This window comes from Cricetulus griseus, assembly GCF_003668045.3.
Source record: "Cricetulus griseus strain 17A/GY chromosome 1 unlocalized genomic scaffold, alternate assembly CriGri-PICRH-1.0 chr1_1, whole genome shotgun sequence".
NCBI classification, from domain to species: Eukaryota; Metazoa; Chordata; class Mammalia; order Rodentia; family Cricetidae; genus Cricetulus; species Cricetulus griseus.
In genome coordinates, this window is record NW_023276807.1 from 164517457 (window position 1) to 164542529 (window position 25073).

The following is a 25073-nucleotide window of genomic DNA, read 5'->3' on the forward strand; positions in this document are numbered from 1 at the left end:
TGAATAAAACCTCCTTGCAAGGAAGCTATATTAAATATTAAATAAAGTATTATATATACAACACAAAGGAAATACTTAAAGATGTTGTATATTCATATGAGCAAGTCTTTTTTCTTTCAAATGAAACTAATTACAGAATATTGATGATTATAACATAAGATGTAGACAGGTTTATGATGTATTCCAACACTTACATATATTTTTTAAATTGTCCATTGTCTGACATTTTTAACAATTTCAGGACCTTTGCTTTGTTTCCTCGGGGATCAGTCCAATTGCAGACTCAAAGAACTGTTATTACTCGAGTCCTCCAGCACGCTCTGTTGATGCCCATTCTGAAATTCTCGATCTTGACTGCTGTATTTTATGCCATTCTCCTTGCTTTCCTCACAGATGCTTTCAGGGATTGTTTATGGTTAACAATTATTACTGGAGATAGCATTCAGGGAATACAGTATTTTCTTTTCTGAATAATTTCTCAAGTCTGGTTTCTCTCTAACCCACTGAATTCGAATCAGGTTCAGATGGGAGAATTTGGTGTGCATTGGCATCTAGAAGCTCCTACTGGCTTAGGACTCTTGCACAGTTCTCTTAATAGTATTTATTTACATTCTTTAAACTTTATTTGTATGGATGTGTATGCACCATATGCATGCAGTACCCACAGACACCAGAAGAGGGAATCAGATCTCCCGGAACTGGAGTTACATGTGGTACTGAGCCACGACATATGTGCAGGGAATTAAACCCTGGTCCTTTGCATGAGCAGTGCTTTTACCTACTGAACCATCCTGTCAGCCCCGCTCAGGATTCTTGAGGCAATGGGGGTCAAATCCAGCACACTACAATTATTGACTCATTCCTTCACTCTTTACTTGCCAATTTGCCATTTATTCATTTAACTCTTCGGTGTTCACTGAATGCCATTGCTATATAGGGGGTCCCAGGGAACCAGGTCCATGAACATGTGGCTTTGCCTGATGTGGGAGCACATGAGAGGTGCTCCCAGTCTGGGTAGTGCATCTGCTGCTCCATGGAAACTCTCAGAGAGATGAGAAAGAAGAGAAGTTAGCCTCAAAGGCAGCAGGGGAAGCATCTGAAAACCCAAGGTCCTTGCAAGTTTCTGTAATAAATACAGCTGGGTGGTGGTGGCACACACATTTAATCCCAGCACTCAGGAGACAGAGGCAGGAGGATCTCTGTGAGTTAGAGACCAGCCTAGTCTACAAGAGCTAGTTCCACAACAGCCTCCAAAGCAACAGAGAAACCCTGTCTTGACCCCCCATAAAGAAACAAATAAATAAATAAACAAAGTTGTTTCTGACAACAGATTTATGTTCCTGAAATTCATCTCAGCGCTGACATGATCTCCCTTAGATGCTTTGCTTATTCCATGGTTTGTCCATTACACTAATGAAGGGTGTGGTGAAATGGGGTCAAAAAAATTTCACTCTTCAGTTTTCATTAATTAGCATGTTATGGTTTTCCTCTTAAAACAAGCTCCTGGAATCTCATTCCTACATCTTTTCTTGTGCATTTCGGTTGGTAAATGAGCATATTTGCAAAGTCTTGACATCCAGACTCTTGGGTGAACCTGAAGCTACATAATTTATGTTTTTAAACCACTTTCTAGTTTCATGATTTTCAACAGTTTTTTTCCTTTTTATAATTTAAATTAGAAACAATCTTATTTTATATATCAATCCAAGTTCCCTCTCCATTCCATTCTCCCATGGCCCCCACCAAGCCCAATCCAAATCCTATCCCTCTCTCCTCCCTCCCATGCTCCCAATTTTCTCAGAAGATCTTGTCCTTTGCCCCTTCTCTGGGGGCCATGTTTGTCCCTCTTAGGGTCATCTTTGTTTACTAGCTTCTCTGGAGGTGTGGATTGCAAGCTCATAATCCTTTGCTCTATGTCTAAAATCCACATATGAGTGAGTACATACGTGTTTGTCTTTTTGTGTTGGGGTTACCTCACTCAGGATGATATCTTCTAGTTCCATCCATTTGCCTTTGAATTTCAAGATTCCGTTGCTTTTTTTTCCCACTGAGTAATACTCCATGTATAAATGTACCAAATTTTCTTTATCCACACTTCAGTTGAGGGGCATCTAGGTTGCTTCTAGTTTCTGGCTATTACAAATAATGCCGCTATGAACATCATTGAAAAGATGCCCTTGTTGTATGAATGTGCAACTGTGGGTATATGTCTAAGAGTGAAATTTCTGGATCTTGAGGCAGACTGATTCCCATTTTTCTGAGGAACTGCCATACTGATTCCCAAAGTGACCGTACGAGTTGGCACTCCCACTCCCTTTCTCCACATCCTCTTCAGTGTAACTGTCATTGGTGTTTTTGATATTAGCCATTCTGACAGGTGCAAGATGGTATCTCAGCGTTGTTTGAGTTGCATTTCCCTGATGCCTAAGGATGTTGAGAATTTTCTTAAGTGTCTTTCAGCCATTTTGGATTCTTCTATTGGGAATTCTCTATTTAGTTTTATATACAACTTTTTAATGGAATTATTTGGTGTTTTGGTGACTTTTTACTTGAATTCTTTGTATATTTTGGGATTCAGCCCTCTTTCAGATGTGGGGTTGGTAAAAAGCTTTTCCCATTCTATGGTGCCATTTTGACTTGTTGACTGTGTCTTTTGCTTTACAGAAGTTTCTCAGTTTCAGGAGGTTTCATTTATTATTGATTTCAGCGTCCGTGCTACTGGTGTTATGTTCAGGAATCTGTCTCCTGTACCAATTCATTCAAGAGTACCTCTGAATTTCTCTTCTAAGAGGTTCATTGTGGCTGGGTTTATGTTGAAGTCTTTGATCCATTTGGACTTTAGTTTTCTGTATGGTGATAGATATGCATCTATCTACAGTCTTCTACATGCCAGCATCCAGTTACCCCAGCACCATTTGTCGAAGAAGCTTTTTTTTCCATTGTATAATTTTAGATTCTTTGTCAAAAATCAGGTTTTCATATGTGCATGGGTTAATATCAGGGTTTTCAATTCAATTCCATTGGTATAGTATACCTATCTATTTTTGTGCCAATACCAAGCTGTTTTCAAGACTATAACTCTATAATAGAGCTTGAAGCCAGGGATGGTATTGCCTCTGGAAGTTCCTTTATTGTACAGGGTTGTTTGGCTATCCTGGGTCTCTTGTTTTTCTATATAAAACTGAATATTGTTCTGATGGGGGAAATACTTGTATGTATATTTATCTTATTGATTGTTAAATAAAGTACTTGCTTGGCCAATGAGACAGCAAGTTAGGCTGGACTAGGACTCAAAGAAGATTCTGGGAAATGTAGTAGAGAAATGATGTTCCAGGCAGGAAGTGACATAGCAAGGATACTCATATTTAAGAAAAGGAAAAAGAAAGTGTCTCTTTTCCCATTCCCGCTCCAGCGGCAGGATATGATTCATCAGCAAGGAGGGACACCAATAAGGCGTCTGATAAGATAAGTCTTATAAAATATATAGATGTATGATAATTGAGACTGAGCTAACGGATGAGGAATTCTAGTCATTGGCCAAGCAGCTTTGAACCTAAAACAAGTTTCTGTGTATTCATTTGGGCCCTGACTCCGGCGGGCGGCTAGAGTAAAGGGCACACGTGGCGATGGGGCTCAGGCAGCTTATGGTGGAAAGATTTATCATAACATTGTTCTTTTAAGGTCTGTGAAGAACTGTGCTGGGATTTTGATTGGGATTGCATTGAATCTGTATATTGCTTTTTGGCAAGATTGCCATTTTTACTATGTTGATCCTACCTATCCAAGAGCATGGGAGATCTTTCCATTTTCTGGTATCTTCTTTAATTTCTTTCTTTAAAGACTCAAAGTTCTTGTTATACAAGTCTTTCACTTGTTTGGTTAGTGTTACCCAAGATATTTTATGTTGCTTGTGACTATTGTAAAGGGTGATGTTTCTCTGATTTCTTTCTCAGCCCATTTATAGTTTTATGTAGCAGGGCTACTCTTTGGAGTTAATCTTGTATCCGGCCACTTTGCTGTAGAAGTTCCATGGTAGAATTTTTTGGGTCACTTATATAAACTATCATATCATCTGCAAATAGTGAAAGCTTGACTTCTTCCTTTCCAATTTGTATCCCTGTGATCTCCTTTTGTTGTCTTATTGCCCTAGCTTGAACTTCAAGGCCAATATTGAAGAGATATGGAGAGAGTGGACAGCCTTGTCTTCTTCCTGACTGTAGAGGAATTGCATTGAGTTTCTCTACATTTAGTTTGATATTGGCTGTTGGTTTGCTGTATATTGCTTTTATTATGTTTAGGAATGTTTCTGTTATCCCTGATCTCTTGAAGACCTTTATCATGAAGGGGTATTGGATTTTAACAAAGACTTTTCCAGCATCTAGTGAGATGATCATGTGGTTTTTCTTTTTCAGTTTGTTTATATGGTAGATTGCGCTGATGGATTTTTGTATGTTGAACCATCTCTGCATCCCTGAAATGAAGCCTACTTGATCATGGTGGATGATTTCTCTGATGTGTGTTCTTGGATTCGATTTGCCAGTATTCTATTGAGTATTTTTGCATGAATGTTCACAAGGGAGATTGGTCTGTTGTTCTCTTTCTTTGTTGTGTCTTTGTGTGGTTTGGGTACCAAGGTATTTGTAACCTTGAAAAAGAGTTTGGCAATGACCCTTCTGCTTCTATTGTGTGAAACCTTTGAGGAGTATTGGTATTAGCTATTCTTTGAATTCCTGGTAGAATTCTTCAGTGAAATTATCTGGCCCTGGGTTTTTTTGGTTTGGGAGACTTTTGATGACTGCTTCTATTTTATTAGGGGCTATAGGTCTATTTAAGTTGTGTATCTGTTCTTGATTTAATTTTGGTAATTATTATCTGTCCAGAAAATTGTCCATTTCTTTTAAATTTTCAAATTTTGTGGAGTGTAGGTTTTGTATGACCTGAAGTTTCTATGGATTTCCTCAGTGTCCGTTGTTATTTCCCTCTTTTCATTAATGACTTTGTTAATTTGCATGTTCTGTCTTTGCCTTTTAGTTAGTTTGGATAAAGGTTTGTCTATATTGTTGATTTTCTCAAAGAACCAACTCTTTGTTACTTTGATTCTTTGTATTGTTTTCCTAGTTTCTACTTTATTGATTTCAGCCCTCAGTTTGAGTATTTCCTGGTGTCTACTCCTCTGTGTTGAGTTTGCTTCCAGTTGTGCTATTAATTCTGTATTGTGACTCCTCTTCAGTTTCTCCATGTGCACACCAAATGCTATGAACTTTCCTCTTAGTACTGCTTTCAAAGTATCCCATAAGTTTGGGTATGTTGTGTCTTCATTCTCACTGAATTCTAAGAAGTCCTTAATTTCTTTTTTTATTTCTTCCTTGATCCAGGAATGCTGCAATTGTGCATTGTTCAATTTCCATAGTTTGCAGGGTTTCTGCAATTTGTGTTGTTGTTGAATTCTAACTTTAAAGCATGGTGGCCCTATAAGTTATAGGGGGTTATTCCATTTTTTCGGTGTCTGTTGAGGTTTTCTATGTTGCCAAGTATGTGGTTTATTTTAGAGAAGGTTCCATGTGGCACTGAGAAGAAAGTATATTCTTTTGGTTTTTGATGTAATGTTCTATAGATATCTGTTAAACCTAATTGTGTCATAACTTCTGTTAGTTCCTTTGTTTCTTTGTTAAGTTTCTGTTTTTGGTCCTGTCTAGTGGTGAGAGTGGGGTGTTGAAGTCTCCTACTATAAGTATGTGAGATTTTACGTGTGATTTGAGTTTTAGTAATGTTTCTTTTACAAATGTGGATGCCTTTGTATTTGGGGCATAGATGTTAAGAATTGAGACTCCGCCAGGCGTTGGTGGTGCACGCCTTTAATCCCAGCACTCGGGAGGCAGATGCAGGCGGATCTCTGTGAGTTCAAGACCAGCCTGGTCTATAAGAGCTAGTTCCAGGAGAGCCTCCAAAGCCACAGAGAAACCCTGTCTTGATAAACCAAAAAAAAAAAAGAAAGAAAAGAAAAGAAAGAAAGGAAGAAAGAAAGGAAGGAAGGAAGAAAAGAAAAAGAATTGAGACCTCATCTTGATGGATTTTTCCTGTGATGGATATGAAATGACCCTCTTCATCTCTTTTGATTGATTTTAGTTTGAAGTGGAATTTGTTAGCTATTAGGTTTGCTATACCAGCTTGTTTCTTAGGGTCATTTGATTCGAAAATCATTTCCCAAATCTTAACTCTGAGGTACTGTTTCTCTTTGAAGTTGAGGTGTTTCTTGTATACAGCAGAAGGATCAATTCTGTCTTTGTATCCATTCTGTTAACCTGTGTCTTTTTATATATGAGTTAAGACCATTAATATTGAGGGGCATTAATGACCACTGATTGTTAATTCTTGCTTGTTTTGGCTTTGGTGGTGGTGGTGGTATTTTGTGGTATTTTTTCCCTTAGTTGTTGGTAAAGTGCGGTTACCTATTGCCTATATTTTTATGAGTGTAGTTAACTTCCTTGGTTTGAAGTTTTCCTTCCAGAACTTTCTGTAGGGCTGGATTAATGGATATGTATTGTTTAAATCTGGTTTTGTCATGAAATACCTTGTTTTTTCCATCTAGTGATCGAAAGTTTTGCTGGATGTAGTTGTCTAGACTGGCATCCATAGTCTCTTAGTATTGGTAGAATATCTTTCCACGACCCTTCTGGCTTTCAGAGTTTCCATGGAGAAATCAGGTATAATTCTTATAGGTTTGCCTTTATATGTTATTTGACCTTTTTCCTTTGCTGCTCTTAATAACCTTTGTTTATTCTGTGTGTTTGGTGTTTTGACTATTATTTGGTGAGGGGACTTTTTTGTGGTCCACTCTATTTGGTGTTCTATAAGCTTCTTATACTTTTATTAGCATATCTTTCTTTAGGTTGGAAAAGTTTTCTTCTAAGATTTTGTTGAATATGTTTTCTGTACCTTTGAAGTGGGTTCCTTCCCCTTCTTCTATACCTATTATTCTTTGGTTTGGCCTTTTGGTGCCCCATATTATCTGGGTATTTTGTGTTAGGGATTTGTTTGACTTAAGATTTTCTTTGGTTGATAAGTCTATTTTCTTTAATTTATCTTCTGCACCTGATATTCTCTCTTCCATCTTTTGGATTCTGTTGGTTATGCTTGCATCCTTTGTTCCTGATGCAACTTTTCTATTTCCTGACCCAGCTTTTCTATTTCCAGCATTCCCTCAGACTGTTTTTTTTCTTTATTGCCTCTATTTAAGCTTTCAAGCCTTGCACTGTTTGAATGGTTTCCTTCACTTGTTTGTTTTTTTCTCTGCTTTACTTGTTTTCTTTAAGAGCTTTGTTTATTTCTTGCAGTTTTTGGTTTGTGTTTTCCTCCATTTCTTGAAAATTTTTGTCTGTTTTTCTTCCATTTCTTTAAATGATTTTCTCATTTCCTCTTTGAGGTCTCTATCATCTTCATAAATTTGTTTTTAAGGTCATTCTCTTCTGCTTCATCTGTGTTGGGATGATCACGTCTTGCTGGTGCAGAATCTTTAGACTTTGGTGGTGTCATATTTATCTTTCTGTTGTTGAGCATGTGCTTATACTTTTGTCTTCCCAATCCTTCTTCCAGTAGGTGCCAGTGGGGTCTCTCCCTCTCCTGGTGGGTATGGGTCCAAGGTTCTCTTCTGGTGGGTGCAAGTAGGTTCGATACTTTGATGGCTCTCCTCTTTCTGTGGGTGGAGGTGGGAAGGTGGGCTGGAAACAGGTCCAAGATTACCTCCTCCCATGGGTGGAGGAGGGACTAGCCTTTTTGGCAATTTTTACTCTCAGATGTGACATGAAAAAAATAAATGACCAGAGATTGATATTGTCATTCAAACTTCAAGCTGAATATCGGAAATGCAAAGCAGCTAGCCACTAGCTCTTACCTCTAGCTCAGGCTGAAAGGGCTGATCCACCCCTGAACTCTCACCAAGCTGCTGCCTCTCCTCAGTTTGGCTGAGATCACCACACACACTCAGTGATACCAGCTGAGCTGAAGTAGATGCCTGGACATCTCAAATCTCATCAAGGTTGACTCACATGAAAAAAAATATTTTCAGTGTAGTTTTTATTCTGAAATTGTTTAACATTTACATTACTGAGAGACTCTGCAGGTTCTAAATCAGATGCTTCCCCCAGAGTTATTGAAGAAATATTCTCTGAAATGATAAAATAATCCATATGAAATATAATAATGCCTTGGACAGGCTCTCTATGACCAAGCTCTTTTATGTTTTTTGAAAAGATTAAAAAGTCCACATCTATAGACACCTGTATAGATGTCCTCCAATGGAAGGCCCTTAGCATTAAAAATGCCAATAAATATGTTGCCTTTAACTAAGTTCATTCTTCAGGGAGAAGCCCCACTTATACATTCTTCTCAACTACCTACCTCTGGACATATGTACACACTATGCACATGTGTGCCCACAAATGCATGCTTGCACCATGTAAATGAATTCTAGTTCTTTGTATATTTTTATAATATAAACTGTATAGGTAGGCTATGTGTTGGACCTTGGGAATCTAACTAATAAGATATTAACAACGTGCTTGACAAAATAGCATGTTCCGAATACCTACAAAACAAAGTGATTTTTGTTTCTGTTGTTTATGCTAGAAAATGAGAGAGAGCAGAATTCAGTCAAATACTGGGTATTTGTGACCACATACGGTGTGCAATGGAATAGCCTCTTATAAATGAGTTTAGTTGGAATGCCTTACCCCTCTCTGAAAAAAAAATGGTCACATTTAGATATGACCAAAATTACATAAGCACCTTATAAATTGCAGTGTTTTGCCAACATTGCTGATTTTTACTTTCTTTCCCAGGACAGAACAGATACTGTCATGCTCACAGGAATCATTTGTTTGTGATGAGCATCTGTGAGGCATGGGGTCATGGGCATGTAGATTCTTGAGCTTCCACTAATGCTGTGGGACATCCATCTCCTCTGAGGCTGCAGAGCTTTGGCTTCACACAGCTGTGGCCCTCTTGTGCACAGTGGGGAGCAGGTATCCCTGTGGAATCACTCACTTGTACCTCCACCTTCTTTTTTCCTCTTCTCTGTCCCTTCTGTTCCTTCCTTGCGTTGTTTTTCTTGCATTTTCTGGACATGTGTAGTTGAATATGTACAGCTAAATTTGGATATATTACAACCCTGTGGCATCTGGCATCCTATTTATATGCAGTTTTGTAAATGTATCCTCTACTGGAATGAAGTCACCAATCTAAGTTCCTGCATGTGTGCTCTTTGAGTCTGGAAAACTCTGTTAGGAGAATGAATTCCCTTCTGATCATACCACATGTTCCTCATTCCTCTGTTTGCAAAAAGTCTCTATATTAGTAGATTCAAAGTCACTCTCTGACACTGAACAACCATTGACAGCTATAAGGTAATTAAATGATGGAGCATCCTTAGCCATGACATGTCCTAGTAGCTGTCACCAAGGCTTTTCCCAAGTGATATGAAAATGCCAGTTAATTTTTCAGTTCAGTTTTTTGTTGTAGTTCAGAGTCACTATGTATTTACATTGTTATAATTCTCCACCTTTGATGTCACTCAGTATTGATGTTGATAGCTCTATTCTGTTATCTCATGTGCCACCACTCAGTTGCAATGCCCTGACTGTGAGGGAAAGGAGCTCCCCAGAAGGCATCCAGTGAGTTATGCCCTGAAATGGGAGCATATGAACCACACATGTCTGATGTTAAACCACCAGTGATACATGTATTTACTCTCAAGACTTGAAAGTGAAATTGTCAAGCTTATGGTTTACTTGTTTGTTGCTGCTGCTGTTAATTATTTTGTATTGTAAAGGTCATTTAAGGTTATTCAAGTGTGGTTATCATGACTGCATGCTAACTGAAATCTCCAATGTCAAAGGAAAAAAACTCAAGTTCCTAAAATACACAACTACTACAATGACATTAAATAACACAAATAAAGAACCCTCCAAGGCACTTTTTATAGGAATTCTGTTCTGGTTGTTAACTATTACTGGTTAGATTGTTGTCAGTTTGACACAAACTAGTCATGTGGGAAGAAGGAACCTCAACTGAGAAAATGCCTCCATCAGACTGCTCTATAGACAGGCCCATGGGCCCCTTGATTTTTGATAGATTTGGGAGGGCCCAGCTCATTGTGGAAAATGCTACCACTGAGCAGTGGTCTTGGGTTGCCTAAGAGCACAGACTGAATAAGCCAGTAAGCAATGTTCCTCCATAGCATCTGCTTCAGTTCCTGCCTCCAAGATTCTTTCTTGAGTTCCTGCCCTGACTTACCCTGACTGTAATGGGGACATATAAGCTAATCCCTGACCCATACACACACACACACACACACACACACACACACACACACACACACACACACACTGCTTCTGGTCAGTGTTTTGTGAGTTTTTTTGTTTGTTTGTTTGCTTTTACCACAGCAATAAAGAAACAAACTAGGACACATACCACCTACTCTTCATGCAGCTGATATGTACTGTACCCAGTATGTACTGTGAAGAGCACTGGGATGCTGTAGGCAACAAAGCTGCAGCTTTAACCTCATGAAGCTTATAGTTTCTTTGGAAGTTAGGGGGTGTGACAGACAATGAAAGAGAAATCAAAGGAATGAAATCCCATAAGATAGCTAGCAATTCAGGGAACTGTTAGAAAAACAGGTAAGGGGTCAGAGTTGGATGACCAAGAACACAAAGAGCTCACACAAAGATCTCAATTCTTTCATGGGGTGATTCCAGGCAGCTACTGAGAGAGGTGGATTTTAGACTGAGAGTCAGGTGAAAGGCTGTGCAAAGAAACAAACAGGCAGGGCATTCTAGAGAGAGGCCAACATAAATCAAGCTCCCAGACATAAAGGAGCTTGGGTGTTTCCAAATTTAAAAGAACCTGCTATGGTTATTGTGTATGTGTGTGGGAGAGGGTGGCAGATCAGGGTCCAGAGATTTCAGGAGGAGATAATGTCACTATTAGTCATCCAGCATAAGACCCTAATGCAACATTGATTACTTCATCAAACATTGATTGACCATCACCCTGTATCAGATGGATGCTGTACTGGGTATGGATGATAGCTGCCTATCTGATGCCCCCACAGTTACAGAACTGTAGAGACAATAAACTGGAAGGACCCAATTGGAAATGATTTAACTCCTCTTTGTTTTAGAGGTGAGAAGAGGGTTCTGCTGTTTCTGTGTATGACTCTACCTGTCTACAAACACCTTGGTTATTTTTGTAGGACTTCAGTTTTTGTTTTGTTTTGTTTTTCTTCCACACAGCAATACTCATGGCACTCTTTTCCCTTAGGTCTATAATAAATCATGTTCATTTGTTTTAATAATGAAATTAATGTTGTTGAGACACTTTATCATGTATTATGAAGTCATGAAATTAACTGTAGCTTTCCCAGGAGTTCAGCAGGCAATACTTCCTCTGAATTTAAGCAACAGATGCAAGAAGAGTCATAAACAATCTTCTAACACACACATTTTCCACTAAGGTATAAAGAGAAGAAAAAATGGGAATTGGCTGTGTGCATTTCTATATTATTGATGGTAGCTTGCTAATTATCTTGGAAATCTTTAGAGGTAGTTTTTTTTTTTAAGTTAGTAAAATGCTTAAGCTTGAGAGAAAAGATAGAAAAAGGCCTCAGAGAAAGAATATGTTTATTTGTTTCACTGTAATACATTATAGGTGTGTGTGTGTGTGTGTGTGTGTGTGTGTGTGTGTGTGTGTGTGTATGTGTGTGTGTGTTGAAATTTTTATTTTATAGTCTGTAGTTTGGTCAAAGGATAAGTAAATGGTGAAGAAATAAATTGTGTATGGTGGAATAATTTAAATACCAGGAGATTAAAAAAAAGATTATTTAGGGTGCTCTAAATTAGCAGACTTACTGTCTAAATTACATTGTGGTATTTACTGTTCATGTAGAATGGGGCTTGCCTGCTTCTTGATACTAGGTCAAGTGCTGTGGCATTGAAAGTTCCTGCCCTAGGGGCATAACAAACTTAAAGCATCAGGCATGATCCAATCTGCAGACACTTGCACACATGCACACATGGGGAGTGAATGTTACTGCAATCAGCTGTCACTGCCACGGGAATGCCCCCTGGAGGGAAAGGTTTTGTCATGCTCTAAGGGGAGAGTTTCAGCATTAAAAGGTACCTGCAGATGCCAAATGAGCTCCAGAAGACTAAGCAACCCAACTAAAGTATAAAATAACTTAATGGAAAAACTGAAGGAAGAATGGGGAATATTGGAATGTCTGCCAGTGAAGGAGACAAAAGCCACCTAAGAAGACGGTTGAAGTGAACAAAGTAAAAAGATTAGAACCTAAATTCAAATTTATTGCTGCATAATTAGTTATAGAAGTACATTGAAAGAACCCAAGGACCCCAGCTGAAGGCAGAGTTCCTTGAAAGCAAAAGCCACCACGGAATTGGTGACTGGGACTCTGGACACAAGAAAGCTCCTCTTCAGGTGCAAGTTAGAATTATTAAAAATAAAGGCAGACATGAAAATGCCTTTGGGTAGTCTGTGCTTTGTGAGTTAATTTTGCATTTGTGTCCTCATACAAAGACCCAGGATGTGCTAGCACTTTCCATTTCCTGAATAAATGCTTAAAAATAAACACTAGCAAGAAACTGGAGGGAGCCTCTGAGATAGAAAGACACATCTCTTCATTTTTAACCACATCAAAACAGTCTCTTGATTCTTAACTACGTTTCCCAAGATCTGTTTCCATGATGACCTTTGCCCACCTCCAAAAAAGCCCACCTCATGCCCATCCTCTTGTTTCCACTATGCAGGTCTAGTTTCCTAAGGATGAAGATGATTCTCCATTCATGTGGCTCATTTTCTTGCTCTGTATAGAGTGGATGCCCTTGGACTCTGTTATACACAGCCTGGAATGGTTCTCAATGTCTCCTGCATTTTAATCCCGCCCCCATTCCCTGAATTTGAGGCAGCCAGCGGGGAAAAGGAAAATCATCTAGCCATGGCGGATGTTTTCTTTCTCTCTTTGTTTTCTCAGAAACTTACTTGGCTGCACAGATCCCTGGCTGAGAAAACCCTCTGTGGATTCTCTGGAGGAAGCAGAGAACAGCATCTTCAGAGATGTTTTCACATGTGCAAACCAAACATCTTCCGCTGAGGTTTTTAAAATAGTCTCTTTAAGCTTTAACATGTGTGGGGATAGTGCTTGCTCAGGTAACCGCAGGCCAGGCATGCACATGCAGGCCCCCAGCACTGCACAGCACACACACCAGCCTAGATGCTGAAAACTCTGTCTTATTGCCCATTCCTCTAGAACTTTCCCATTCTGTAGCTCTACTCAGGAAGAAAGGCTTCTCACCCCCACTGAGAAGGCAAGCAAGTATACCATGTTCTCTCCCTTTGGGCATAACATTGGCAGCTCTGTGGACAGCTTATAGAAATCCAGTCAGTGAGCTGATACATATTCTTCTTTCCTTCCTTCCTTCTTTCCTTCCTTCCTTCCTTCCTTCCTTCCTTCCTTCCTCTCTCTCTCTCTCTCTCTCTCTCTCTCTCTCTCTCTCTCTCTCTCTCTCTCTCCTTAAGAACAGTGGTGACAGACTACCTTATTCTTTTTCTTTCCTTTTGTTTCTAAACAGAAAAGGCCATCAGCTTGAAAATGGAAGAGAACAATGATACTACGGAGAACTCCCAAGTCCAAGGGCGTCAGAATGCCACCAAGTGTGGGTGGCTGAGGAAGCAAGGAGGCTTTGTCAAGACTTGGCATACCCGCTGGTTTGTCCTCAAAGGGGATCAGCTTTATTATTTCAAAGATGAAGATGAAACCAAGCCCTTGGTAAGTAGGAAAAATGATACTTGCAGACTGTAGAGACCCAGGCAGCTGATGGAGTCTGAGAGATCTCACACTCCCTGCTGGATCAGTTTACAGGAGTCTTGTCTGCTTCTTTTACATTGTTGGTTTAGATTTGGGAATGATGAACCGGCTAGTTGAGACTCAGAGGCAAATTATACTTGTCTAATGTTAATTTGGGGTTTTACTATAGGAATGTCTAAATCCTTCAGGCAAACTTATTTCATGAGAAAATATTAATGGGCATCTACTAGAGGATAGAACTCATAGTCAAGGCAGCTTTTATTCTCTCTTAGGAATGAGTTGAAAAAAATATATTTTAGAGGAAACTGCCTACATAGCCACACTCCTCTGGGGATAGTTTCTGTGTTTTTCTGTGGTTCTGTAGTGGTCATTCATTTCCTTATGATCTTAGTCACAAGTTTTAAGACTGTAACAAAAAAGAAAAAGCTCTTGAGTTTTCTCAACTATGGTCAGTGCTTATCAACAGATGAAAGATGCAGAGAGAGAGGCACCATCCCTGGTCTTTCCTTTGTCTACATCTAGGGAATATAGAAATGAGAAGAGAAATGTTTGAGGTTGGCTTATATAAACATTCCTAATAATATGTTCTTGAGGCTACTTCCTTGAATGTTGGAAAGTTCAAGATCTTAATTAGGAATTTGAATCAGGACTGGCCTTTCATATTTTAAGTTCACAAGGCTAAATAGTTCACAGGATCCTAATTCCTGTAACTCAGTTAAATAAAAACAGTGTAAGAGCATGCTATAAACCCCAGTCATAATGCTAGCTTTTGCTTATTTACCAGAATAAAGAATTTACATTATTGTCTTATGAAATATCTACTGTTTATATAGCCATATGTATGTATGTATGTATGTATGTATGTATGTATGTATGTATGCATGTATCTATGTATGTATCTATCTATCCCCCCATATGTATACACCACATACCTGTACTGCTTGTATCTACATGTGTTTATGTCTGACAGCTTGAGATTGGACAATGTGGGAGTTTATCCCTTGAGAAACCTATCATCTAGGAATGGGACCTTATGGAATTTTCCACATCCATGTTGGCATATCACCTGGCATTGCTATTATGTGGGTCTTCTTTGGGTAACCTTATCTTTGAGATCTTATGGATTCAGTTTCCTGAAGAAGAAGCCTTATATTTGAGAAGGAGGAGCAAAATGATATAGATGCCATACTCATGTATGAATTTCTCCAAAAACTGAAAACTACATCATCAATAAAGATGTATATTTATTATCTATATTACTATTAATTGACTAGTTAATTAATTACATTGTTTTTATTCTTCTCTCATACATTACATCCTGACTACAGTTTACCCTTTCTCCACTTTTCCCAGTCATTCCCCACCCCAACTTTCTCTCTAACTCCTCCTTCTTTTCTCTTAAAAAAAAAGACCAGACCTCCCAGGAATATCAACTGAACCCAGCATAACAACTTATTACAGTAGGCACAAACCCTCTTATGAAGGCTGGATGAGGCAACCCATTAGGAGGAAAAGGGTCCTAGTGGCAGACAAAAGAGACAGAGACACCTCCCACTGTAAGGAGTTCCACAAGAACACCTAGCTACACAATTATAACATATATGCAGAGGATCTATTCAGACCCATAAAAAAATCTTCATTTTTCACTTTAGTCTCTATGATCCCCTATGACCCCTGCTTTGTTGATTTGGTGGGCCATGTCCTCAACACCTCTGACTCCTGCAATCCTCCCCTGCCTCTTCAGTGGGGGGTTCCCTGGCCCTGCCTAGTGTTTGGTTGTGGATATGTGCATCTGCTTCCATCAGTTACTGGGTGTTGCTTTTCTGAAGAAAATTGGCCCAGGTACTGATCTATGAGCGTTTATTTTTTTTTTATCTCATGAAATACTTAAAATAACTATATGATCTTTATTTTAGTTTATGATTATGATTTTAGTAGCTCTAATTTTTCCATGAAAAAAAAAACAAAGTTCAGGATACAGTTTGCCCTAAGTGAAGTGAAAATGGTGCCATGAGTTAAGTCTAGATATGTCCAGGCTCTTGTAGCCTGGGTCAAAGGCCTCTGAGTCAGTGAATAAGAGTGCTGCTTCATAGTGGTGACGAGATAATGGGGCACGCTTCTAGACCACCATTTGACTTGCCATGGCAAACCTGTGGGGAATATGGGAATCATTATACAGATGAACAAACTATGACTGCAGTGTTCTTTCTTATGTCACTCTCCAGAGTTCTTTTCTGTTGCACACTTTGTTTTATACCAAGTAACACTCAGATTAAGACATTATCTTGAATATAAAGTCATTTTTACCAAACTTAGAGGAGAGATTTAACTTAATATGAAAACAGGAGAACATGGAGGTTCCAACATGGAGACTCTGACAGGGAGGGATTTGGTTGAATAGATAGAAGTGAAATATGGGCAAGAGCCAAAGTTTGAGTTCCTGAATACTTATCATTGTGGGGAGAGAGAGCATGGCAGCTGGGCCCAGCTTCTGTTCACAATAATGAAAGTGGAAGTTGGTTAATCCACCTTGTAGGCAGAAGGAAGCAAAGAGCTCAGATAAGACCCATAAGAGGATGGTACCTTCAAGACCTGCCCTCAGCCATCTACTTCTGCTAGGTAGGCCACAGTCCCAGAGGTTCCATAGTAGACCAAGTGTTCAAATACATGACCCTGTGTGGAACATTGTTGTTCAGTCTCATGATTTTGAGTCAGAGTTTTATGTCACCCAGGCTGCCCTTGAACTTGAAATGTAATTCCTGGATAATTATGGATTGCTATCCCCCTGCTTTCATAGCTCAAGTACCCGTATTACAGGCATACACCAGCATTCTTGGTTTGTGAGAACATGTTACACTCAAACAATAGCATGTTTATAAGAGTTGAAAGAAAGCAATGAATTTAGAGAGGTAGATGGGGTCATGTTGAAAAAGGATCTGTATGCTAGACAGACACTGGGTTGCCTTTTGGACAGTGGGAAGCAACTTCAAGACAAACTTCACAAACTGTCTGAGAGAGGAGTCTTGGCAGACATTTCCTAATATGTTGAAAACCTGCTAATGATACAATTTTCTTAGTTTTTTTCCATTCCAAATTGCACTTGGCTTTCCAGATACTCAACTACCTGCCCACGTTGGAGGACTTCAGAAGTCCCACCACCATTTCACAGTCCAACCAAGGCTCCCTGGCAGAGTGTAGAGTATTGAAGCTCAATGCAAAGGAATACCTATTCAACTTAAAAATACACAAAGCTAAATATCTTTATTCTATCTTATATTCTAAAAAAAATAGATACTCAACCTCACAATTTTAGTTCACCAGGGTAAAACTGCTGAGAAACCACTGGCTACAAGTGAATAGGTATGCACTAATGCAGAGACACACTTCATTCACAGGCAATAGAAAAGTCTACAGTTGATTTGGGTTGTTTCTAGGGAAAAAAATCAGAAAAGTGATCCATGTGGGCATTTATGTATCTACCATTTTATCACTCATAGACTACTGCTACCAGCATTTTATAGAACTATATTTCTCCAGATTTTTAAATTTATTTCCTATTTTTATTTTTAATCTTACAATAAAGTGATATTATATGGAGAAAAGTTAAAAATTAACTGCACAGAAGATTATAAAATCTTCCTTCACTGTACACTCCTAAGATTTGCAATAATTTTCTTTAAAGGTGGTTTAAACAGATTTAAACCAATTTCAAGAAAATGTTCACTTGACTCGTCTTTCATTAATAATTATGTTGGCTGGAGAGTTGACTGAGGGGTTAAGAGCACTTGTTGCTTTTGCAGAGGACCCAGGTTCAGTTCCCAGCATCCACATGGCAGCTCAGAACTATAATTTCAGTTCCAAGGGAAATAGGTATACATTTGGTATACATATATACATACAGGCAATACTAACGCATATAAATACTAATACACATAGGACAAAAAGTAAACATTTAAAAAAACACGATGAATGGCTGAGGCCTTAATTACAGATATCATAACATGAAGGAAAAATCTATAGGCTTGACATGGGTGTTCGTATTTTTAAAAGTAAGGCAAGGGTATGGCTATGTTTATGTTCTCACAGAGCAATCTGTCTGACTTCTCTCCTGAAGTATACTGTAATGTAACTAAAAGCTGAGTTTTGCCTTGAACTATTCTGCTAAATTCCTCCTACACACTTCTATGCTAGAAGAGCAACGGGAAACATTGATTTTTAGAATCTAGTCTGAAACTTCTGAGAAAATGGCTAAAAGCCAGACAGGCACCAACCCAATTAATATAGTTTAGACTTCCCACCACAGATATTGATCCAGTGTGTGAGGAATGTTTTTTTCTGGGCACAATGAGGATGACACTATATTAGATCACAATAGATTTTCCTAACTCAGAGCACAAAATGATGTTGAGTTTTGTAACCTGAGGGCTGACCTCTAAATGTGCAGAATTGATTGCTGATTAAAGAGTAAGGTCTAATTTTATATACTTAATGAAACTCATGAGTTCATGAAATCTAGAAACCTCTCAGGCACTTGCTGTTCCCTGTTACAAAACAGAAATCAAAAGAAGCCAAAGCCACAGCTAAGCGCTTAAAGTGAAACAGCAAATGTAAAAGGGATTTCACTGTCAAATCTAAGACATGTGGCATCTGAATCATTTGGTATTTAAAGAGAAACATAAAATAGCATTGCACGTCTTCATGAGGTTTTCAGGATTCTTTAGGACTTCATAGAAATTGTTATATCAAGAGATAGGAAATGTGACTAATTCAAATTATTGTATTCCACTACTGAGCAATGTCTCATTGTTTCTCTCTATGCAGCAAAATAAGTATAGTATTTTTTATTTCAGACAAAAAGACTTTGGAATAAAATTCTTTATGTTGAACTTTATCTACTGACAATTGTGACACATTGGGCAAATGACTAATTAGCTTACGTTTTGATGAACCTGTTTGTACAATGAGATCATTTTCACATTCCTCATGATGTTACCAAGTGTATTAAATGAGACTAATGCACATATACAGTCTTAGCCAAAAGGCTTAGAAGTGGAGAAGCAATGAGAGAATTTATGTGGGTGATTTCAAGATGGAATCACACATCGTAAACAGAAAACCAGCACCAACTGTTCATGTGTAAGTTTCCTTTTCAGATGATATCCAAGCTACTCATCTCACTGATCATTTCCAAACTCAATGTGGAGGTTTCTAGTGTTCCTATAGATGAGAGAGAGAGAGAGAGAGAGAGAGAGAGAGAGAGAGAGAGAGAGAGAGAGAGAGAGATTGTTTTTAAAAGTAGCAGACAGTTTATTCCTTTCTTCCTTTCTTTGGTAAATCTGAACAGGTGAAGAGAAATCTGCTTCAAGTAGCACTTTAGACACTAGTGGCCAGTTATTTTGCACTTGTAACTTTAGCTTCCAAATTCATCATGGAATCCCCTCCCCCCCCCAAGCCATCCAGGAAAAGAATAGAAAAGGATTACTGCATAGCTGGACCAAGAGTGCATCTTGTCATGTTCATGTACCCTTAGTTGGGTGCAATGGGTCACTGTACTAGTTTACTTTTCTGTTGCCATGATAAAATACCACAACCAGCATCACTTAGGGAAGAGTCCATCATTGTAGGAAGCATGTAGGTCCTTGGGCTCATACATAAGCACTAGGGAAACCAGAAATGTTAAAAATACAGGGTTGTCTCGTCAAAGAGAGAGGTGTATAACTTGTTTTCCACACAGAAGTCTGGAAACAGTTGTGGTTAATAGCATGGTGACATCTGTGCACTGTCAGGCCACACCACTTCCCACAGACTCATGTTTATCTATAGTGCTATCTTCCCCAAGAGCCTTATCAGGAGCATTGTTTACCTTGAGCCTGCTCCCTCAGCTACTGTGTAAGAGAAAAGGTTACTTGAACTTCACTAGAGTTTCCATGTGGTCATGTTTTAAAGTTTTTGTTGTACACACAGGTTTGAGTTAATTATCACCAGGAAATGCTTTTCCAAATTGTACTGTGCTTAAATATGCCTAAAATAAACCACCCAATGTCAGGCTCTTGAAGTTTGAACTAATACCAGATGTCCTTCTTGCCTCACGTGGAACAACACTCTGAAGGCTGTGGTGTTTGCAGAGTCTCCACATAGTTGATGGTGGAAAGAGCTGGTGACAGGATCAAGAAGCTGAATGATCACATTTTCATCTTCCAAAAGGTTTCATAACATCTCCCAAAAGCACAACCACCTGTGACCAAGTGATCAAGTGTGTGAGCCTGTGGGGAAATTTCTCATCTAGACCACCATATAGTCTCATAACCATACCTCATTGCAAAGGACCTAGCTTGTGACTGTAGGGAGACACTGTAACCATACCTCCTAAAGGCTGGATACAGGTGTGGCCAAGGTGATGTCAGGGTGACGTGTGAGAGGTTTTAAAAGGATAGACAAGCGCATGGTCTCACTCTTTCTTTGCTGCTTTGGCATGCTCTGTCTTCCAGTTGGTTGGCATTTACCTATTAAAAAATATCCTGACCTGCCTCTGCCTCCCAAGTGCTATATTTTATGAGACTTTTCTTATCGGACACCTTCCATTGGTGTCCTCCCTTGCGGGTGGATCACATCCCGCCGCTGGAGGATACAAAGGGGAAAAGGGACACTTCCTGTTTCTCCTTACTTAACTATGAGTCTCCTTGCTATGTCACTTCCTGCCTGGATCACCACTTCTCTACTACATTTCCCAGAATCCTCTTTGACTCCTAGTTCCATCTAACTTGCTGCCTCATTGGCCAAACAGAACTTTATTCAACAATCAATAATATAAACATACACAGAAGTAATTCCCCCATCACCTAGAGTATGGGAATACTCTTGGCATTCCATCATTAATTGTTACAGAAGGATGACTCATGGGAATACTCATCAAGTCACAGTTGTCTATAAGAGGAAGGGCTGACAATGTCCATTGGTGGGCAGAGGGTACCTGAAGGAGAAGCAATAAAGATGTTGAGCCAAAACTAGATGGTTGGGCAGAGGGCTACAACTTGAGGCAAATATCCTTCCCTTAACACTCTTTACATTGGTTTGATCCACTCTGGACATTTGTCTGACACGCTGCTTTGGGTATAGGTTCATACTGCCTGGATTCACTCAAGGCTTACCCAAAGGTTACAGGCCTTTGATAAGTTATTAAATGCCATACCTTGTTATTGATATTTGTAAAATATAAGTGATAAAAATATCTACCTGACAGATTGTGATCCATGTGAAGTGTTTCAAAATGTAGCACAGTACCTAGTCTCATTAAGTGCTTAATATATGTTAGCTATTGTTCATACTGATACCACTGCTACCACCATCATCTTCCTCACTGCTAATATCTCTGACAACCAGAAGACCCTGTCACAGAGTGTTTAAATTAAGATCCATAGTATACACCTCATTAATTATGCAATGAAGAAAATCATTTGATGATCAGTCCATCTTAGCCTCACTAGGAGTTTCTTTGTGATGGTCAGGCTAATTTCAGAGCAGTGACTGACTTGATTTAATTTGTAACCTGTATTGCCAACATTGAAACCCAGAGCAAAAGCAGTGCTCACTACTGTAGTCTCTTCTCATTGTTTAGATAATTTTTGGGTTCCTTCAGAGTTGCTGAAAATGGTTATGATGGGATCCAAGAAGACTTAGAGGAATCTCCAAAAAATTTCAGAGAAAGGCAGCCCTGGTTTTCTTGTTTCCTGTAAGACAGATTTATCAGCACCAATTTTGGTGGAGAAACCACCAGAGTTGAATCCCTTGGGTTTCATTTCTTTCACTCATCATGGCTGAAAGCTCTAGTGCTCATGATGCAAGCCAACATATGGAGCCAGATGGTCCACATTCTCACTGTCTCATTAGCAGAGACTTTAGCACTTTACATTATGCTACTGGCAGAGAACAGAAGTAAGAGCAGGAAGTGAGAGGTGAAAATGTCATTTGAACATTTTACATGTTGGATGCTGACAACAATGTCTTTCAAGGGCTGATTTTGTCCTGGCATGAGATATTTAACAGCCATTTGTTGCCTCTTCGCCTTGAGGTTTCTTCTGCCAGTTGATCTGCCTGGCCTTAACTTTATCCTGTCTAAATCTAGCCTCTGTCTACTTTCCCAGAGCTATTACCTCACGTTTCTTAACACAGAGACTATTAATCAATGGAAACTATGTAAATTGTAAGAAAACTGTTTAGTTTTTTATGTATGTTGAAGAATCCTGAAAGCAGTAATGCTTATTGTCATATTCTGCATTTTAGTGTATGATATCTAGCATATTTTTGAGGCTCACCCACATTGTAGAATATACTTAGACTTTATTTCTTATTGCTGCCCAAAGAATATGCTATCATGTCAATATACCACATTTTTAAATTCTCTTGTCAGTTGATGGGTATTTGAGTTATTTTTCTTCCTAGCTATTATGAATGATGCTGTTATGAACATTTACATAGACATATTTTTGTGTGTGTGAACATATGGTTTCATTTCTCTTAGGAGTAGAGTTGCTGAGTCATATGTTAATTATATCCAAGTCTGAGAAACTGTACTGGCCATTTTTAATTGTTGAATTTAGTCTAATTTAAAACTCAGATCTCACATTCAGCTTAAACTTCAAACCACCCCAGCAAATATCTGTTCTAACAGCTTGCTGTTGTTGAGGGGTCTTCAGCTTAGTATAAAGGAAGCTGTATTCTCTACCTCTTTTGTGTATATACTGGTGTGTGTGTGTGTGTGTGTGTGTGTGTGTGTGTGTGTGTGTGTGAGCATTTGTGAGTGTGTATGTATGAGTGTGTATGTGTGAGTGTGTATGCATATGTATGTGTGTGAGAGAGTGGGGAGAGAGAGAAGAGAGGGGAGAGAAGAAAGGGAGAGGGGGAGATTGGAGAGAGGGAGGGAAAGACAAGGAGAGGGGGAGAGAGGAAAGGGAGAAAGGGAGATGGGAGGGAAAGGGAGAGAGGATCATCTCTTTGGAGTCTTGCACTGGGGCTGGCAGGAAGACAATAGTAGGGCATTGGGGCCACATGTTTTCCTTGTTCTTTGCTGCCTTTGTTGGATTTGTGGCTGGTGACCACTCTCCTGGCTGGCTGCTTTTACCTCTGAAGCTGGGCATGGACTGTACCTGGTTCTCCATTTTACCTTGTAGCTCTGACGTGGCAAGCACACTCTCTGGCTTCTCACTTCCAAGATGCCATTCTCAAAGGGCCTACTTTCTGTCATTCCACTAACTTGCTGGGATGTCATGTTGTCGGACTTTTGCTTCTTTCTATCTTTCACTAAGTCTCATATCTATGTCCCACGCACAGGGATAACATCCTAAGCATGTGACTGACTGAGGTACAAGTCACTCTCTGGTGCTGGTGGAATGACTCCAGTGGTCACTTCTTCTCTGGATGTTTTGTCCTTGGTCTGATTGAGAACACAGGCTGCAGCTGGCTGTGGCAATGCTGTGAGACTTAGATTCCATTCTGGAAATTGTGGGACTCTTGGAGCCTCTCTATTTCTGACTTTAGATCATAAAAACCAGTTTGGGACAGAGTGTCATACTACTCAGTATCATATTTTAAAAGATCATGTCATACTTGTAAATTTTTAAAATTATTGCTCATAAACAAAGCATGTTTGGGCTTTATCCTCCCAGATAAGTTGCATCAACATTCTCTTATGAACTGTTGTCTGGTGGTCAAAATCTGTCATATGTTTGACTTCTTGTGATTAACTTGAAACAATATTCTACTTATGAACCATATACCTTAGGCTCACATACAATTTTTCAAATTTGAAAATTTTAAGGTACTACATGCACTATGCTAATCATAAAATTTATTTTAATTTGTGCTACTTTTTTTTCTTTTAGCTTACCATTCTTTCCTATTTCATAGCAACTGGAAGACATGGTTTTTTTTTTTTGTGGAACATTCCTTAGCTCACTTTTATGAACCTAGATTCTTAATTTAACAAATTTGTTGCATACTGAATCAAATAAACTTGAAAAAAATGCTGAAGTTTTAGACTCATTGCAGATGAATAGATGCACACCTCTTGCTTGATCAGTCATAAGGCTGATGACAAAGATAAGGGACTAAGCCTATAGTCCTGAACTCATGGGTCTAGATGTTTGTTCAGTATGCTGTCATCTTGGCCTAGCTTGAAGTGTGCAGTGCTGTTTGAATAAATCAGCATTGGCCTTAGTTAGTGATGCTATTTAATATTCATACTTTCTCCAGAGAAGACAGGGGATATCAACACATCAGCAAGATCCTCATGCATTGTTGAGGCAGCTTTGCAGGATGACTCCTCTTTGTCTATTTTTAAATGCTTTCCTAGACACTGTTTTCTGATGCTATGATTTATATTCCCCAGATCTTAGAGGAGATGTTTTTAGCTTCCTTTTGCTGTTTTAAATAACAATGGTGTGGTGGCTGAAGGCACTCTTTATTCTCGAATTCATGATGCCTGTCACCTAGCATCTCTCTTCCTTCCCTACTTCCTCAGTTCAATGAAAAGATGAGACTGATAGGGTTCAGAATTAATTTCCACTCCCAACTCTCTATATAGGTTTTGCCTAATATCGCATTTGATCTTGTTTTCTAAAATTTAAATGATTGTGATTCTGGCAGAAAAATATTTCCCAAGCCTTACCTGTAAAATTTGCACTGCAATATCCACAGATATTTAGAAATTGGGCCCTCTAGCTTCTGGGGGAGATGAATACTATTTTCATTCTCTATCCACATAGATTTTTGTAAATGTCCTCAGATATATTTTGAATCAACTTTGGTGAAGGCAGTTTTCGACGTCAGCACAGGTACTGACATGATTAGTAGCCTGTAATAGGCAGTCTTAAAACCCTCCTGGTTAAACTGTTGTCATTTCATATTGGTTCTGTTTAAGAGAGTATTTATTTTAAATTTTGCCATTCCTCTTATTAGTTCTGCTTTTGGATATTCTAAAGGGGGAAAAAAGAACTGTCGTAGTTAGGGTTACTACTGCTATGATGAAACAACACAACCAAAAAGCAAGTTGAGAAGGAAAGGGTTTATTTGGCTTACACTTCCATATCAGTGTTTATCACTAAAGGAAGTCAGAACAGGGCAGGACCCTAGAGCCAGGAGCTGATGCAGAGGCCATAGAGGGTTGCTGCTCACTGACTTGCTTGCTCAGCCTGCTTTC

At 39.0% G+C, this 25073-nt stretch overlaps 1 protein-coding gene across 8 annotated transcripts in view; it reads left to right on the forward strand.

Moving 5' to 3' along the window:
* Arhgap24 (Rho GTPase activating protein 24) overlaps positions 1-25073 on the forward strand; it is a 363589-nt gene that overhangs the window by 60711 nt on the left and 277805 nt on the right. For 7 of the 8 annotated variants that reach the window (XM_027388508.2, XM_027388510.2, XM_035452655.1 and 4 more), the window contains one exon: positions 13644-13840. In XM_027388508.2, the coding sequence (XP_027244309.1) occupies positions 13644-13840 (197 nt within the window). Of the gene's footprint in view, positions 1-8892; positions 9021-13643; positions 13841-25073 lie in introns of those variants that run through there. The other variant, XM_027388513.2, reaches the window with a different exon arrangement.